The following is a 19,961-nucleotide window of genomic DNA, read 5'->3' on the forward strand; positions in this document are numbered from 1 at the left end:
CAACACGGTGGTTGCATCAGCCATTTTCTATGGAGTGGTCTGCTGGAGCAGCAGCATCTCAGCGGCGGAGGGGAAGAGACTCGACAAGCTGGTCAGGAAGGCCAGCTCTGCCCTGGGTTGCCCCCTCGACTCAGTGCAGGCGGTGGGAGAGAGGAGGATGATGGCAAAGTTAACATCACTGCTGGACAACGACTCCCACCCCATGCAGGACACTGTCACTGCACTGAGAAGCTCCTTCAGTGACAGACTCCTTCACCCCAAGTGTGTGAAGGAGAGATATAGGAGGTCCCTCCTTCCCGCTGCTGTGAGACTGCACAACCAGCACTGCTCCCAGCAGACAAGTCAACGGTAACAGTTAAGGAATACACAGTAAACTGATGACAATTTATCCTTGTCTTTACTTTTATTTATAATGAATGATCTCTTGCTATCCACTTTGCTGCTGTAACACTGTAAATTTCCTTGGTGTGGGACGAATAAAGGAATATATATGATGGTAAGATGTGAGTTGTGTTGTGTCTCACTGGCAATCTATTGATGTTGAGATTGCAAAAACCATCTGTGGACGTGAAATCTACCTGACTCCGGTAATTCTACTATAATTGGAAAGATGTCGTCAATCTTGGCTTTATAAAAGAAAATTATTACAGTGCCTGTACTTGACACTAGTGCCCCTCCCCCCCACCCCCACCCCCACTCCTCTGTGCCCCACCTGGAGTCTCATCTATTTCTCCCCTCCTCCTCCATTTCCACCTACATTCCTTCCTGCAGTCTCACAACTCGCTTCATAATCTTTTGTCTCACACCATCGCTGGCCTTTGTGCGACCATCTGCCCATCAAATAACCCCCTCACCTGTGACGGCCTAGTACCTGCCAGACTTTGTCCTGCACCTAAAAGACACAAAGTACTGGAGTAACTCAGGCAGCATCTCTGCAGAAAATGGACAGGTGACGTTTTAGGGCGAGACCCTTCCTCAGACTTCAGAAAGATCCCGACCCAAAACATCACCCATTCTTTTACTCCAGAGATGCTGCCTGACCCGCTGAGTTTCTCCAGTGCTTTGCATCTATATTTGGTATAAAGCAGCATCTGCATTTCTTTGTTTCTATATTTTGTCCTGCCCCCTATTCTCTTTCAGTTTTCTTTCCCCCCTCCTTCCCTACAATCAGTCTGAAGAAGGTTCCGGACCCAAAGCTTCGGTTATCTCTCTTGTCCTGAGATGCTGCTGCCTGCCTCATTGAACTACTCCAGCACTTTGTGTCCTCTTCCATTTGTGCTTACCTCTTGGTCAGGAGGAAATAAGGCCTTGGAAAGGCGGTACATGTTCTGCAGGTTGAACTGGATGCTGGTATTCGTTATTCTCAACTCATGCATGTTACTGGAGCAATCCCGAGGGCAGATGTCACTTTCTCCAGCAAAGGGAGACACTGTAATTGTGTTCTTGAGTTTATACTGAGGTAAATTATCTGTAATTCCTCCATCGACGTATCGCTGAGAATACAAACAAAAATTAAATTGTGGTTTGAGAGGTCAACTTCCATTACGTTAATACAGTAAGCCAATCATCAGCTGATCAACGAAAGCAGATGTGATTTTTTTAATCCAACTCCATTCAATATAAAGTTTAGGAATTAGGGCTCAGAGCAAGGAGTAGAGATGAAGTTGCTATTGGTCTCTTTCCTGGTCTCTATCTGTTCCAGAACAATATCTTCAAGAGTATTTACCTCTTTGGAGAATCTTTTTACACATGAAAGGAACCAAGGGATTGGTTTAGCCATGATTTTAGACTTTAGACTTTAGAGATACAGCATGGAAATGGGCCCTTCGACTGACCAGGCCCGCGTCAACCAGCAATCTATCACTATCCTATCACTATCTGTACACTAGCACTATCCTACATACCATGGACAATTTTACCGAAGCCAATTAACCTACAAACCTGCTTGTCTTTGGAATGTGGGAGGAAACCGGAGCACCCGGAGAAAACCCACGCGGTCACAGAGAGAACGTACAAACTCCGTGCAGACAGCATTGAACCCGTGTCTTTACTGATCGTATAGATCTTTATGATCTTAGTAGTGGAGCAAGCCTGTCCTATATGTGCTAATGTTGTTACATTTAGCAGCGGGCATGTTCTACTTGCTCAGTAATATTTTTAAATAATGTAGACTTTTCATTATGCTGATTTGCTCAATAGCAGCACAGTGGTGCAGCTGGTAGAGCTGCAGCGACACTCCACCAGAAACCCGAGTACAGTCCTAACCTCGGGTGCTATCTGTGTGCAGTTTGCTCATTCTCCCTATGACCGCGTGGGTTTCAACCAGGTGCTCTGCGGGTTTGTAGGTTCATTGGCTTCTGGTAAGGGAGTGGATTTGAAAGTAGGATAACATAGATAACATAGAACTAGTGTGAATGGTTGTTCGATGGTTGGTGTGGACCCGGTGGGACGAAAGGCCAATTCCTACGACGTATCTCTGAAAAAAATATTTTTAAAATCATACAGGTGCACAAGAGGTCTGCAAAGGGAACGAATCAACTTGGCATTATAGCTTGGCCATGGAGACATCCGAAGGGCAATTTCCACACATCTTTATGACAGAGAAGGAGGGTATGGATGTAGCCAAAAGACTCCAATATTTTGGCATGGATGAAAATGAGTCAGGAAGAAAATATCCCGCCCACGCGCGAAGGATCAATACGAAGTTTGGCACTAATCAGACCTTCAAAAATAATGACTGCAGCACCTGAACTGCAAGGAACGGTCTGCAAATGACCATCGTGTTTCTATTTAGCAATAAACCTGGATTTTCTGCTTTATTTTTCACGCACATTGCAATGTAAATGTGCAGTGGCCAAGCTGACACAATGTCATCATGAACTCCTGTGTGTACAATATGAGAGAGTGGGGATACTCTGCCTTAGGGGTGCTTCGTAACCCAAAACTCCTAATGGCAAAATCCGAAAATTGTATTTTGATACTTGTGCACGACCAGAAGTGAACAATTTGAGGCACGTGATGAAGGCTTCTTATCACGGCCTGAAAATATAAAGACGCAGCAGCAGAGAAAATATTGCCATGTTTACTTGATGTTGACCTTTTACAAGTATGTCCGATTCCCTGAACTGAAGCTTCACTCCCAAGTATGACTCAGGGGTCATGAGTTGTTTCAATTTTGTAACAGCAAGGACTTTTGGTTAATGATTAGAGTACTCATGGTCTATAGCAGTTCAACTCCAATTTCGTGCCAATCCAAGTAATAAACCCAAACACTTATCAAAAACGTACAAATAATACATAGAAAGGACTGAAATTTCTTGTTAGCTTTGTTCTCATGTGACTCATGGATATTCAGCTTGTTGCCCTAAAAGTTTACAAGGTTATTTTCCACATGTTATTCCTTAGTTTAGTGGATGCTTCAATAAGGTGCAAATAGGTTTTCAGCAAGGATGTTTGATTGAAAATGCATGCACTGTGATATAGGTAATCATTCTTTCCTTTATACGACACAGGAACACAAGGAATAGTATACGTTTTACCTCTTTGCAGATACCACATTGGCTTTCTGGAAGAGGAAGAATTGAGTGCTGGGCAAGCTGATATGTTTTCCGCACCCATTATTGCAGTTAGAAAACCTTGTAAAGCAAAGATCCAGCTTAGAAATCAAAAAGCAAGAGGTACAGTGCATTCAGAAAGTATTCAGACTCCTTCACTTTTTCCACATTTTGCTATGTTACAGCCTTATTTTAAAATGGATTAAATTCATTTTTTATCATCAATCTACACACAATACCCCATAATAAAAAAGCAAAAACAGGTGTTTAGAAATTTTTGTAAAGTAATTAAAAAGATATAACTGAACTATCACATTTACATAAGTATTAAGACCCTTTGCTATGACACTCAAAATTGAGCTTATGTTCATCCTGTTTCCATTGATTATCCTTGAGATGTTTCTCCAACTTGATTGGAGTCCACCAGTGGTAAATTAAATTGATTGAACATGATTTGGAAAGGTATACACCTGTCTATATAAAGTCCCACAGTTAACAGTGCACAAAGGAATTGTCCGTAGACCTCAGAGACGGGATTGTGTCAAGACACAGATCTGGGGAAGGGTATAAAACAATTTCTGCAGCATTCCGGGTCCCAAGAGCACAGTGGCCTCTGTCATTCTTAAATGGAAGAACTTTGGAACCACCAGGACTCTTCATAGAGCTGGCCGCCTGACCAAACTGAGCAATCAGGGGAGAAGGGCCTTGGTCAGGGAGGTGACCATGAACCTGATGGTCACTCTGACAGAGCTCCAGAGTTCCTCTGTGAAGATGGGAGAATTTTCCAGAAGGACAACTATATCTGCAGCACTCCACCAATCAGGCCTTCATGGTACAGTGGCCAGATGGAAGCCACTCCTCAGTAAAAGGCACATGACAGCCCACTTGGAGTTTGCCAAAAGGCACCTAAAGGACTCTCAGACTATGAGAAACAAGATTCTCCGGTCTGATGAAACCACGATTGAACTCTTTGGCCTGAATGCCAAGTGGCACCGCTCATCACCTGGCCAATACCATACCTACGGTGAAGCATGGTGGTGGCAGTATTTTCCAGCAGCAGGAACTGGGAGACTAGTCAGGATCGAGGGAAAGATGAACGGAGCAAAGTACAGAGAGCTCCTTGATGAAAACCTGCTACAGTGCGTTCTGGACCTCAGACTGGGGCGGAGGTTCACCTTCCAACAGGACAATGACCCTAAGCACACAGCCAAGACAATGCAGGAGTGGCTTTGTGACAAGTCTGTGAATGTCCTTGAGTGATCCAGCCAGAGCCAGGACTTGAACCCGATCGAACAATCTGGAGCAATCTAAAAATAGCTGTGCATCAACGTTCCCCATCCAACCTTACAGAGCTTGAGAGGATCTGCAGAGAAGAATAGGAGAAATTACCCAAATACAGGTGTGCCAAGCTTGTAGCATCATACCCAAGAAGACTTGAGGTTGTAATCGCTGCCAAAGGTGCCTCAACAAAGTACTGAGTAAAGGGTCAGAATACTTATGTATAAGTGATATTTCAGTTATTTATTTTTAATTACTTTGCAAAAATTTCTAAACACCTGTTGTTGTTTTTTTATCATGGGGTATTGTATGTAGATTGATGATAAAAAAATGAATTTTAGCCATTTAAAAATAAGGCTGTAACATAGTAAAATATGGAAAATGTGAAGGGGTCTAAATATTTTCTGAATGCACTGTATGTCATTGTATCCCAGGGCAAAGCACTTGGTAGATGGTGTCAGCCTCCCATTAAAGGAATGTGTACTGTGGTACATGAGAAGAAAATATGAGCTCTCAATGAGAGTCATTGAGAGTTATCTCCCATTAGGTAAAGGAAGCCCCCTCAGATTAGTTCCATGTGACTAGCGCCCAAGGAATCTCTATTTTTCTTCCAGAGAAGGAGAAATGATGGTTTTAAAGACATAAATGATAGATATTAGTTAAGGTGGTCTTTAGACTTGGTTTCATTTTGAATGCCTCCAAATTTTCACTAATTTTAATGATAAGTCCTTATCAGTTTATGTCTAAGTTTTTAATGCATATTTCCAGGCCAATTATTTACTTAAAAAAACACTGTGACATTGTGGTACAGTTTAATACAGCTGAAAATGGGTTGATCACCAAAAGCAAAAATTAGTTTCTAAGTCGTCATCTTTAAGAACCTAAGAACCTCTTTTTTAAAAAAAGTATCTCTGTATATAGTCGTATATTTTTAGCTACACAAAAAAAACTCGAAACCATTTGGAACATGCCCATTGGTATCCTTGTACCTAAGGAAAAGCTTAATTTTTTAAAATCTCCATTAAGAAAAGTAAATGAGCACATTTATCAGAATCTCGCCAAGTAATAGACACTTGGAAAGCAGCCAGTTTTGTGGGCAGGTACCAGCGGACTGCAATTTTGTTTTGAACAAACAGAAAAGATTATGGAAACTTGTTCTACGGCAAATCTAATTTCAGCCTCAAATTCCACCCCCACCTCTTGCAATGGGTTTGTTAACTTATTGGTAAATTACATTGAATATATGAAACTCCAGGTCCATTTATCCAGTGTATGGAAGCGGGAGCATAAAAATCGATGACTACCTCTACAAGGGTTTTTCTAAAGACGCCACATAGCTGATCCAGATAGACAAAGCACAGTGCTGGGACTCATTCTCAGTCTGCTGCAGGTTGGTGCATCTCAACAGGAATATTTAAAATACAAAGTTGAATTTAAAAACACGCTTTTACGTGAGGCATTGTGGTAGTTTAATACAGCTGAAAACGGGTTAATAACCAAAAGAAAAATCAGTTTGTAAGTCATAATCTGCAAGAATCTAATAACCTAGAACCATCCCAACCAGAATGTCTGAATCAGTCACAGGATACATTAGGGGAGGTTCACACATGCAGGTGAAAACAGGGTCGTATGCTTCCTGCAACTTGTTTATATTAATTAATCTCAATGCAATCACACGGTTGAGCTTATGAAAGGTCCTTTGTATGCACAATAAAGATGTTCAAGAGGAGAAATTGCCTTCAGGTGGAAAAGGAAAACAAAAGAAACAAGGCAGGAAAATTTATAATAATAAAACTTTATATGGTGGGGATAATTCAAAGGTCCAATATTTGGGAAAAAAAGAGGCAGATAAGCTCTAGCTAGTTTGCATTTCCGTGAGTTGAAGTCACAAATATTATTCATTGTCTCAATCAAATTACAGATAAAATTCCTTCTACTCTCCAGTCACAGTTCAACTTACCACTCCTTGCAGTATTGGTGGTATTAGTCCACAGTACACGGGGATAAATGTGCTGCAAATGCAGGCCTGCAAATAATCAAAAGATTGTCTTGATGAGGTGCCAAGGATACCACTTTATCCTGAACTCTTACACCCTGCTGCAAACCGAGGGAAAGTGATCAAGTGGAATTTTTACCAGTAGGCAGTCAAAGGGCCATGAATCTTTTATTCACTGAAGATACCAAGCTTTGGAGTAAAAACTGATTTTGAGATCTAATTGTTTGGCCTGAAATTGATTTGTAATTTTGGCTACTATTTAAAATTATGCAATTGATTTTATTTTCCTCTTTTTGAATTTACAAGCCAAAGAACTAGTGTGAATGGTGATCAATGGTCGGCGTGGACTCGGGGGTCTGAAGGGCCTGGTTTCCATGTTGTATCTCTAAATTAAACTAGACTAAACTTGAGGAATATAGAATGGTCTTTGCTCCATTAATTTTGTTCAATTGGGATCATTCATACATATAGTATAGCCATAATACATTTTTAAAGAGTTACTGCTACATCCCATGAAAAGGTTTAAAAAAATATATAGTTTCATGCACATTCTCTAAGTAACTTGCATTTTAAAAGCATTACACTTTAACTAAACACATCAAAAGCTGGAAACACTCAACATGTCGGGCAGCTTCTATGGAAATAGTAGTCATAACTTGTCAAGTCAAAAAAACCTTCATTAGGTCTCTTTCTCTTCCCACAGATGCTGCCTAACCGGTATTTTGAGCATATTCTGCTTTTGTTTCAGATTTCCCACATCTGCAGGTTGTTATATCATTTTCATATCTGACCCATTCCCCTTCAAACAAGAACAAGCATTCATCTAATGGCAAGCGCACCAGAATAGTTAATGATTTTTTTATTTAATCAAATTAAGTTAATCTCAGCCATGTATTAAAAGTAAATTCTTCATTGATATCCTACTGCATAATCAGACAACAGATTCCCTATATGTGCGTAATGTTATGCAACAAACACATGTATACATTCTTTCAATATAATTTTTGAATGAGAGCAGAGTTCTCCGGGTGTTCTGGTGCAGGTTTGCTGCCTTAAATAACAATTTGTCGTTCATTTGTTAACATTTGTGGGGTTTTGAAGAATGCAAAATGTCTTCTGTATTGTCTGCAAAATGGCCACTGCCTACTGCAGAAAGGTACATGGATAGGAAACGTTTGGAGGGATATGTGCCAGGCACAGCCACATGGGAGTAGCCTGGTTAGGCAACTTGGTCAGCATTGACAAGTTGGGCCGAAGGGCCTATTCTCTGATGTATATCTCGGTGAGTCCATAACTTTAACTACAGACCCACATCACTGCATGAAGCAATGCGAGATATTCTTGGCATATGAACATATTACGCAAACACAACCATTACAATGTAAAATAAAATTGTATTTTACTATTGAGTGGAATTCAGCCAAGTTTGACTCAAGAGCTGGAAAAAGAGGAAGGAAAAACAATTATATAATTCCACATAGTGGCCAAAACAACAGATCAATATGAGGCCAAACTTAAACAAACTCAAAACCAGTGAAAATACTGCCCCTGTTTAACCATCTCAAAGAATCACAATTATCAATAAAAACAATTATCAATGAAAAGGATGTGATTCATGTGAATCAATGGGATCTTACAAAGGTGAAGCTCCCATTGATTAGAACTTTTGCTGTTCAACTAAATGCTCCAGATGAGTGGCACGGTGGTGCAGCGGTAGAGTGGCTGCCTTAAAGCGCCAGAGACCCGGGTTCGATCTTGACCAAAGATACTGCCTGTAAGGAGTTTTCACATTATCCCTGTGTTCGAAAGGGGTTTTCTTAGGGTGCTCAGGTTTCTTCTCACATTCCATATACGTACAGTTAATTGGCTTCGGCAAAATTGTAAACTGTTCCTGTGTGCAGGATAGTGTTAGTGTACGGGGTGAACGCTGGTCTCGTGAACTCGGTGGGCCTAAGGGCATGTTTCTGCGTTGCATCTCTTAACTAAAACTAAGAATAACAACAACAAAATAGTTGTAATTTACCTGCACCAGCTCCTCTTTAGTGTTAAACACCGTCACCAGTACATTCTCTCCATCGGACACACGGGTCAACGAAATGCCCAACCGACCAGTTGCCAACTCATGTGCGTTGTCTGGCAGCCCCTTGTAAAGTCGGCTGCGGATAACCTTCACCAGGTTAAAGGAAGGGTGCAGAGGGCCCAGAAATCTCTTGCGTGCCTCTTTAGCAACATCAATAATATTTGCACCAGATTCTCCTGCAAAATATTTTTTTAAAGAAAGTTTGACAAGTGTAAATTTATCTCGAGCTTCTACGATACCAGTCATCTACTCATTTTATGCCTGTGTCTATTATTCTATACAGTTCGCTACGACCTGTTAAACAGGGCAGCATAGTGGCGCAGGGGTACAGTTGCTGCCTTACAGCGCCAGAGACCCGGGTTTGATCCTGACTACGGGTGTTGTCTGTACAGAGTTTGTACTTTTTCCCTGTGACCACGTGGGTTTTTTCCGGGTGCTCCAGTTTCCTCACACTTTTCAAGGACGTGAAGGTTTGTAGGTTAATTGGCTTCTGTAAATTGCCCATAGTGTGTAGGATAGAACTGGTGTAAAGGGGATCACTGGTCGTCGTGGACCCAGTGGGCCAAAGGGCCCGTTTCCACACTGTATATCTAATCTAAACCAGACTAAACAATCTCAATCGGACAGTGTCAAGAGTACTTAATTGCCATATGTACCAACAATGGAACAATGCCATTCTTTACTGGCAGCATCACATCGGTCTGTAAACACAGTTCATATAAATAATGTATAATAAGCAATATTTCAATAACTTAATAACCCCAGAACATACAAAAAGACCCAGAGTCCTTAGTACAACCAAAGACAGTCCATAGTTCAAATTTGAGGTTAACGTTCATAAGATCATAAGCGATAGTAGAATTAGGCCATTCTACTATCAAGTCTACTCCGCCATTCAATAATGGCTGATCTATCTCTCCCTCCTAACCCCATTCTCCTGCCTTCTCCCCATAACCCCTGACAGTGTTGAGTAGTGTTCTAAGGCCTGATGGTTCTTCAGAAGAAGCTATTGTTGAACCTTTAGTCCCAGTTTTCAGACTCCTGTACCTTCCTGATAGTAGGAGTGAAATGGGATCACTATAAGAGACATCACTATAAGTGAGATCATACTGAGACTGATTGAATCAATAACTCGCACAGCTCCTTGCCTTTAGGTTGGAAGATAGATGGATATAAATGTAAAAAGAAACAGAAAGGTGTTCACCGCATCAATGATTCTGTGCCTCCCAGAGTTCTTTGTCTCTGATCTACTCATCTTTCCAGGACTATGAGGGAGCAGGGTAACTCCTATATCTTTACCTCTTCTATAGCTATGGGTTAATCAACTGTTAATCTTCCCCTTCCTTTCACCAACTTCTGACAAGAAATACATTTATTTTTCTATAGGCTTGCCTGAAAGAAACTTTCCTGAAATGAAATTAAAGGCAAATATACTCCAGCATTTGATGGTACAGCGAATTTGCTTCTTAATACAATATATCAATCTGTGTCAAGGCACCTGTTTATATTTGCAGGAATCAAATCGGTAGAATTTGCCAAAGTGTTTAAACAAAGGGGTTTAACAAAGACTAGAAAATGGCCGACAAGTAATAAATAAAATCATCTTTCTGATGCTTTCTGATTCAAGGAGTTTAACTGCCCAAATTTAGGGAGGTACAAATGTGCACTCATTGCCCCAGTGACTTTTTGCACAGTTGATGTTTGTCGGCACTTATATAAACTGCCAACTTCTTCTTATGCCTAGAATTTTGTACCCAACCAACACAATGCTTCATTCCGTCCCAGTTTCAGACCCAGATTCTGTTTTGAATTTGCTAAAACAGTGGACATCCACAACAAACCCTGTCTTTATTTTGGCTTTTTGTAGCATTTCTGTCCAAGATTTGCTGGCACATTTAAAGTACTTTGGTTCGGTTTCCAGCCTGCTGCTGCCAAATTGTATTTGAAAGATTGCCAGCAATCAGCAGATACAGTTACATCGGAGAACAGTTCACAACAAGTATGGGTTAACAAACAAATCCAGCTCAGGAAAGTGCAATGAAGTCATGGTTTCCAGCCTTGGCAAGCTTAAAAATTCTGAACACTAGTATCTTCCCACCCACAAGAATCTCCAACAAATTGCCACTTCTAACATGTCACCAGCACTACACTACCTCTCTTTGCTTTTTATAACAAGAAACCAAGTATGGTGAATCCTAAAGAAGGAGATGCACCATTTTGAGTAGTGAACACACACAGCGTCAAGGAGTTTAATGGGACAGTGTTGCTGTGGTTGATGCAGTCAATGTACCAGCTCACAAATGAATGGGCTTGTGGGAAGTCGGTGAAAGTGTTTAAGAAATCCTGGTCCTTCATTCCTACGATGGTCCTTCATTCCACCCCTAACAATGCGCTTCAATGCAGAAACTCATTGAGACAGTCAGCAAGTGCAGTGCAAAGCAGCTTCATTCAACAAATGAATCTTTTAGCCAAGCATGTAAAAATCAGCACATCTGTAGAAAAGATTTTTAAGCCACTGTATGTATGTCACTCGGTTGATACAACCATCATGTATTGATTTATTTTGTTTGAGATAAATTTTTATTGGAGATAGGTACATCTTTACAGTCATACATTTTTAAATTGATAATATTGTCAATTATTATTATATTGTCTCCAATACCTTTTGCCCCCTTTTTTTTTTTTAAACTAGATAGAACTAAAGAAATAGATGAAGTAAAGAAAGAAAAGAGAGAGAAACAAAATAAAAACAAAAACAAAAACAAATTATAAAGATAAGGAAAAAGTTAGTTAAAGAAGAATGGAAAAATTTATTAAAATAACAAAAACTTCATTCGGGATATATACGTACATTTCAAAGTATAGCATTTCATCCATTCTTTAGTCCGAGTGCTAGTCAGGTTCCTGTGCTGAACCATTCTGACCCTTTAAGTAATCAATAAAAGGAGACCATATTCCAATGAATAATTCCTGTTTGTCCAACAGGGAAAATCTGATTCTTTCCACGTTTAAGGTCTCCGTCATTTCTATAATCCACATTTTGATTGTGGGGACCGTAGGGCCTTTCCAAAATTTTAGAATTAATTTTTTTCCCGTTATTAAACTATAATCCATAAAGTTTCTTTGTATTGTTCTAAATGTTTGATTTAATTCTAATATTCCGAGTATAATTAATTTTGGATCTGGGTCCAATTGTGTGCTGGTTACTTTAGATATTATGCTAAAAATATTTACCCAGAATTTTTTAATTTTTATACAGTTTGCGAACATATGAAATAATGTAGCTTCTAAATGTTGACATTTATCACATTTAGGTGAGATATGTTGGAAAATTTTATGTAGTTTTGTTTTTGAATAGTGTAACCTATGTATTACTTTAAATTGTATTAGAGAATGTCTGGCGTTTAGTGAACACTGATGTATATGTTGCAAACTTTCTTCCCAAGTATCTTTCGTAATTACTTGGTTTAATTCTTTTTCCCATTTTTGTCTGTATAAGTCCGTGGAGGGAATGTCACTGTCTAATAAGATATTATATATATAAGATATTAATTTTTCTGTATTAGGATGTTTGTTCCAACATTCATCAAGAATTTCTGAATTTCTAATTCGAAAATTTTGGGAGTTCGATTTTACATAATCTCTAAGTTGAAGATATCTGAAATAATCATTTCCACGAAGACCATAAGTCTGTTGCAACTCCTGAAATGTCAGAAAGGTGCCTTCCTTATAAAGTTGTCCCATATTTTTAATTCCATAATCCTTCCATTGTGTAAAACCCCCGTCTACCCATGAAGGCTTAAACAAAGGATTATTCACAATTGGAAGAAAAAGTGATAAATTATCTAATTTTAATGTCTTTTTTAATTGTTTCCAAATTCGTGTAGCACTAAATATTATAGGGTTTTCCCTATAAATTTTTTTGTTTAATTTAGACGTAGCAAATAATATCGAACCAATATCAAAAGGTAAACAATCTTCCTTTTCCATTTTTAACCAGTCTGGTTGATGATCTATTTCTTCCAACCAGAAATTCATATTTTTAATATTAACTGCCCAGAAATAAAACAAAAAATTGGGTAAAGCCAGGCCTCCATTTATTTTTGATTTACACAAGTGTCTTTTGTTTATCCTATGATTCTTATAATCCCAGATAAAATCATTAACAATAGAGTCCAATTTTTTTAAAAAGTTTTTTGTCAGATATATCGGAATTGTCTGAAAAAGGTATAATATTTGCGGTAAAAAAATCATTTTTATGGCATTAATTTTGCCAACCATTGAGATAGGGAGTGTTTTCCAATATTGAATATTCTTATGTAGTTTGTTCAGTAATGGGGGGAAATTTGCTTTAAATAATGATGTATATATCTTAGTTACATAGATACCTAGATATTTAAATTTTTCATTTACTATTTTAAATGGAAATTGTTGTATTATCTGTTTATTATGTTCCCTTATTGGCATAATTTCGCTTTTATTCCAATTTATTCTGTATCCCGAAAATGAACCAAATTGGGTTATTAGCTTTAATAGGTTTGGAATACTAATTTCTGGTTTTGTGATGTAAATTAATACGTCATCTGCGTATAGAGAAATTTTATTCACTGTGTCCTTTGTGTTATATCCATGTATTTCCGGATGCCCCCTAACTCTTTCTGCCCGTGGCTCAATAGCAAGCGCAAATAATAATGGGGATAACGGGCATCCTTGTCTACAACCTCTAGATAGGCTAAATTTCGATGACAACCTTTGGTTTGTAAATATTCTGGCCGTGGGATTTGTATATAACAGTTTTATCCATGTACAGAATTTCTCCCCTAGCTGCATATTTTCCATCACCGAAAATAAATAAGACCATTCAACCTGATCAAATGCTTTTTCAGCATCAAGTGAGATTATTGCTAGATCTTCATTAATAATTCTCTTGGAATATATAATATTAAATAATCTTCTTAGATTATAGTATGAGTATCGTTTCTGAATGAAGCCTGTTTGGTCAGGGTGTATTAATTTATTCATCACTGTACTTAATCTATACGCTAGTATTTTAGTTAAAATTTTTTGATCTGTATTTAAAAGTGCAATTGCTCTGTATGATCCCGGATCTTCCGTATTGATTTAACTTGTATTTTATATAATAATTGTCAGGAGTTTTGGGTATCCTGCTGCTCATGACTTCATGAACCTGTTGAAACATGCGTAATTCTGTAAGCTTTACGTAAGGCTACTAACCAATCCAAGTAATTTGAAAAATTAATTAAAAAAATAAAATTAAAGGTTGTTTAATCACCCGTGCCTCGTGGTTTCCTGTGTCAAAGAATTTTCTTAAAAAGTAATGTACGAGTTTTAATAAAACCTTGGATATGAGGATGGTACAATAATGCAGCAGGGCAGCACTGTGACACAGCAGTAGAGTTGCTGCCTTACAGCGCTTATAGCATCAGAGACCCAGGTTCGATCCTGGCTGCAGGTGCCTGTCTGTACGGAGTTTGTACGTTCTCCCCGTGACCTGTGTGGGTTTTCTCCGAGATCTTCGGTTTCCTTCCATGCTCCAAAGACGTACAGGTTTGTAGGTTAATTGGCTTGATATAAATGTAAAAATTGTTCCTCGTGTAGGGTAGTATTAATGTGCGGGGATGGCTAATTGGTGCGAACTCGATGGGCCGAAGGGCCTGTTTCTGCTGTATCTCCAAACTAAACTAAACTAAATTAGTACTGCTGACAACATCTCCAAGGGCCTAGCTTTGATCCTGACTTTAGGTGCTGTTTGTGCAAAGTTTGTGTGATCTCAGTCTGTGACCCTGCAGATTTCTTCCGGTTTCACTTTTCTTCCACATTCCAAAGTAACCTTTCCTAACTGTCCACTCCAAAAACTGTCCACCTTTTAGTTTAGGTTATTGGCAAGAAAAGTCAAAGGGGTGTTGATTTGAGAGAGAATAAGTTGCAGGGGTACGGGGAAATGAGGAGAAGGGGATTGAGAATGGAGGATTCATCGCCTGGGAGCTGATCTAGACCTAATGGGCTGAATGTTACTTGCTGTGTCGTGATAGGATAAGCAATTTTATTGTATTGCTGACTTTTATACCAACCTTGCACATTTTTTAAAAACAAACTTTGCTTGATAGTTTTTTTGTTGTTGTTTGAAATACAAAGGATTGCAGTATATTTTCAAAAGTAGAAACAAGGAGCTGCAGATGCTGGTTAACAAATAAAGACACAAAGTGCTGGAGTAACTCAGCGAGTCCGGCAGCATCTCTGGGGAACGTGGATAGGTGACGTTTTGGGTCGGGATCTGAACCCAAGACCAAGGGGATATTTTAGCCCTGACTGGGAAATCCAGTGTAACTTTACATACTGGAGACTTTCGATTACCCTTTTCCAATCATTATGGTAACTGCTAAAAGCTGGATTCTGAATATATCTCACTGATCATTGTGAAGCATTATGGAGCATTTTCATCCCAAATCATTTGAAACCCAAGCAAAAATCAAAGGAGGGTTCCTTTTATAAAACACACTAGGTAAATAATAATTGTATACACAAAAATATGAATTCAGTTGTGGTCAACCTCCGGTTTTTAATTTACAAACTTCTTATTCATCAAACAATATGGTTTTGTACAGCAAATCCCATTAATATTTTTTATAAAATCGCTCTCAAACGTTTTCGTGATAAAGTTCAATTTTTCCAGGACAAGACATCAGGACAGGTTGTTTCACAATTTAGCTTTAAAAATAAATCTCAAGACTGCACCACAGTTAAGTCCTTGACGTTTCAGCGCCCGGTGCGGGGACTGTGCGGGTCGGTCGGGGACGAGCTGTCTGTCCGTGGGCGTGGGGAAGAGAGAGGAAGTTTTGTTGCCTCCATCACAGTGAGGGGGTGTTTGGAGTCACTGTGATGGACGTTTGTGTTGGGGTCATGTGTCTTGTGTTCTTTTTTTTTTTCTATGACTGCTATGTAGTTTCGTTCGGTACTTCGGTACCGAACGACAAATAAAGCTCTGTTATACCTGTTATCAACTTAAATCAAAAATCAACATTTGGTGCAAATGCAGAACTACAATGCTCAAAGAGGAAGTGTCTTATACTGCTTGCACGGGACTTCCCATTCCTGTACTAAATTTCTTTAAACGTCAACATGAAAACAGAATTAATTATTACTGTAGAAAATCAATTGCAAAGTCCACCAGTGGCATTGGAAAGAAAAGATAAATGTGCATTTCCAATTTATAATGTTTGAAACTGGATGTAATGTTTATGGACATTTAGTAATTTGATTTTTGTAAAGGAATTTGTTTTTAAATATATTGTCATGTTGCTCTACGATTAGTTATTATTTACAGGGTAAACTCGAAGGAGTTCAATATTTATTTAACTTAATATTTAATGTCATTTAGGATGCTAATTTGAAATCAATAATAAGAGTCTGTACTTTCTGTATGTTGGTGGTAAAGATTTTGTTCAATGGATGGTATTGGAAATTTCCACACAATGGGGAAATTCGCATAGAAATGTCTGAAGGATCTCGACCAGAAATGTTCTCCAGAGATGCTGCTTAACCTCTGAGTCACTCCAGCACTTTGTGACCTTTTTGGGGATAGCATCTCATTTATATTGGTAACTCTGAAGGTCACCGGCAGACCAATCTGTCATGGTCTGAGAGGGTTAAAATAGAACTTTTGCTCCACCTCGCTTTCTCCCATTGATAGGGGAGATACCCTTCAGAAAGTTAACAAGGAACATCTGCAAGTTTGAGTGAGGCCACATGCAGCCATGATGCCCAAGTCCTGGTTAGCGTGGAGAGGGAATACCTCTCCATTGCAATTGAACCTACATCTCCAAACGCTTTATGAAGTAATAAGTTGCCATTTGAAGGTGAATTTAAGAAATTCCATCAAAAGAAAATCATTGAATTTCACCCAATTGCTTTGCCTATGTTTTTCCTTCGATATACAGTTAAAAAAGCGTATTTTGCATTATGGTTCGTGGGATAATGGGATGTGCACAAATCAAGGCTGGGTTCTCCACTCTTGAGGTGACTGTTCTTCAAAATCAGTTTATTGGTGAGGAATACTTTATGACCTTTCCAACTTCCAAGGACTGCAGTCTAAATGAAAGCCCAACTGTGGGTTTATAGGAAGCGTCATTTAACATGCAATCCTCGGTCTGTTGTCTGCCTTCTTCCCAAGACTCAAATTCCTTTGTGGTATAAACAGGAAATTAATGCAAATCGTTGAAAGTAATAAATTTGCTCTTTTACTCTATCCAACATAAACTAGATTCATTTTGCCTGGGGGCTCTGCTTTTCATACAGACAGTATAATAAATAACCAAGGAACCGCAAAATTATATCGAAAGAGGGCAAACAACAAAATAGTTTATGCTACAAGCCTTTGCGTCACACTATCATTTATCAGGGTGTTGCTTCGTGAAATATTAATTTTCAAGGTCGGAGGTTTGCTTACAGAAATGACAGCTTGTATTGTCACTTGAGAGTTTACCATGATCGTTGAATAAAGAATGAGCAAATGAACCTACGATGATCCCAGAACAGATGATTACAGGGAGCTTTAATGCAGTATGAAATTTATGAAGGATAAATTTATAAATAGGGAGATGTAGTGTGGCAGTAGAGTCGTGCAGCAGTAGAGTTGCTGCCTAGCAGCACCAGAGGCACGGGTTCAATCCTGACCACGGGTGCTGTCTATATGGAGTTTGTACGTTCTCTCTGTGTCCAATGTGGGTTTCCTTTTGGTGCTCTGGTTTTCTCCCACATTCAAAGATATGTATGTGGGTTGTAGGTTTATGGTATGTAGGTTAAAGGTATGTAGGTTAATTGGCTTCTGTAAATTGCTCCTAGTGTGTAGAATGTAAAACTGGGATAATATAGAACTAGTGTACGGGTGATAGTTGGCCTCGCGGACCTGGTGGGCCAAAGGTCCTGTTTCCACGCTGTATCTCCAAACTAAACTAAACAAAAAAAGTAGCAGGGAGTAGTAGCTGCTAGCAGGTGATGACTTACGATACATGGGACTAGTTTCGATGGGGTATCATAATCGGCATGGATGAGTTGGGCCAAAGGGCCTCCTTCCATGCTGTATGTCCCCATGACTTTAATAGGGGAGATGAAACAGGACAAACAGAGAATTTATACGTTTAAACCATAGGTTACCTAGGGTAGACACAAAATGCTGGAGTAACTCAGCGGGAGAGGCAGCATCTCTAGAGAGAAGGAATGGGTGACGTTTCGGGTAGAGACCCTTCTTCAGACTGAATGAATGCATTCGTTTGGTGAAACGAATTGAACAGTAACTTTCATATGAAAACTGGTTAAATAATTGGAAGAAAATTATTTGGAAAGGACAGTCAAAGGAAATTAATTCGATAACCCAAATGTTTTAAAGACATCTAGTTAGATTCATGGATGTGAAAGGTTTAGAGGGATATGGGAAAATGGGACTAATTCGGCAAGGCACCTTGGTTGCACGATTGAGTAGTGCCAAAGGACATTCTGTATAACTCTATAACCCTCTAAAACACTATTACAGTCAAATAACACACTCCTTTACATGTGACTCTATTTTAAGTGGATCTTGTGAGAGGACTAATGTAATAGCCTGAGTTTGGAGAGTGGGATGATACAAAAGAGAAGTAATGAATAAAAATATATAGTTTCAACAGTAGAACCCGGTTGGTGACAAATGTGTTTTTCTTTTGCCTGTAAGGTGCAATGGCCTGTATCTGATTATCTACTGGCGCATCTGATAGTAATACACTGGGGCAACAGACAGCAAAATAACAACCAAAACATGTCTTCACTTCCTCAGCATGTGGTTTCTAAAACTATTTCTTCATTTCCCAAAAATTCTGCTCAGCTATTATTAAACATTAATACATTGTTTTCCTTCTGCATCTTTCCCATATTGATATCACAATCCTGGCTCATTTCTCCTCTTGAAAGTCAGAGCAGATAGGAGGAAGGTTGAATGTGTGTTGAAATGATTTGATGATTAGATTTAATGGAATTTAAAGGAATTATCGAGATATTGTCTTCCTCAAAACTTTTATCTGCGTGATTGTTGTGCACAAGTCAAGAGCTTGATGTTTAGGAGAATGTCGTGTTCAACTTTCCAAAGAAAATGTATGAGGATGGAGTGTGTTCATTGTAACTTTGATTGTTTTGATGTTATGTGGATATAATGAAATTTGTTCGATTTGGGCATTTCTTCACATTTTCTTAATTATTTTCCTGGAAGTTTCTATACTGGTCTCGTGGAGCATTGCATTTTGTAATCAAAATGGTTGCTTTTTAGAAGCTCAATTATCCCGATGCCAAAGAAAATAAAGGTAGCACGACTCAGTGACTAGAGTACGATGCCTCTGACATCCTCCTTCATGCAGTGGACATGGTGGAAAGCTTCAAGTTCCTTCATGTAAACATCACCAACAATCGGACACTACTGCCAAGAACTCAAACTAAATGTGGTCTACTTTACGCTTTCTTCCTAAGGTTCAGTCTTTTTGGTAGGTCTTCTCTCTAGTCATACCCACCGCCTTTCGCCTGTTTAGATCAGGAATTCATTGATATTCTTTGCTCTCCAGGAGTTTCCAGGAGATTTCACGAATCTTTCAGATGGAGGAAGGCCTCAAGTAATGAAGCTACTTGCACATCTGTGGAAAAATGCCTCTACTCTTCCACTTAAATGCCTCTACAACTTCCACTTAAAGTTGCCTACATTGGTCAGGTCAAAATTAAATCCTGTCTTTGGAAACATGTGCAGATCTATTAGTTTAGGAATAACTTCACACTTCGAGTTAAGTAGATCAGTTTTGATCCACGCCTCTGTGTATTCGTTTCTATCTTAGCTGATCTATTGAGGAATGGCACTGAGCCTTGCGAACCAGGCAGACAACAGAGCGAAGGAAGTATATCAAATGCCACTTCCTAAAAACCCCACAGTTGGGGCTTCATTGAGACTGCAGCCCTTGGAAGTAAGAAAGGTCGCAAAGCATTTCTCACCAATAAGATACTTTTGAAGTACAGTCACCTT

At 39.1% G+C, this 19,961-nt stretch overlaps 1 protein-coding gene across 2 annotated transcripts in view; it reads right to left on the reverse strand.

The window, feature by feature from the left end:
* Positions 1 to 19,961, reverse strand: part of pnpla2 (patatin-like phospholipase domain containing 2) — a 56,513-nt gene that overhangs the window by 16,110 nt on the left and 20,442 nt on the right. Inside the window, exons 2-4 of one of the 2 annotated variants that reach the window (XM_078415140.1) lie at positions 8,852 to 9,084; positions 6,793 to 6,858; positions 1,284 to 1,493 (exon numbers count right to left, since the gene is read on the reverse strand). In XM_078415140.1, coding sequence (XP_078271266.1) covers positions 1,284 to 1,493; positions 6,793 to 6,858; positions 8,852 to 9,084 — 509 coding nt within the window. The remainder of the gene's footprint in view (positions 1 to 1,283; positions 1,494 to 6,792; positions 6,859 to 8,851; positions 9,085 to 19,961) is intronic. The other variant, XM_078415141.1, reaches the window with a different exon arrangement.

This window comes from Rhinoraja longicauda, chromosome 18 (assembly GCF_053455715.1).
Source record: "Rhinoraja longicauda isolate Sanriku21f chromosome 18, sRhiLon1.1, whole genome shotgun sequence".
NCBI lineage: Eukaryota > Metazoa > Chordata > Chondrichthyes > Rajiformes > Arhynchobatidae > Rhinoraja > Rhinoraja longicauda.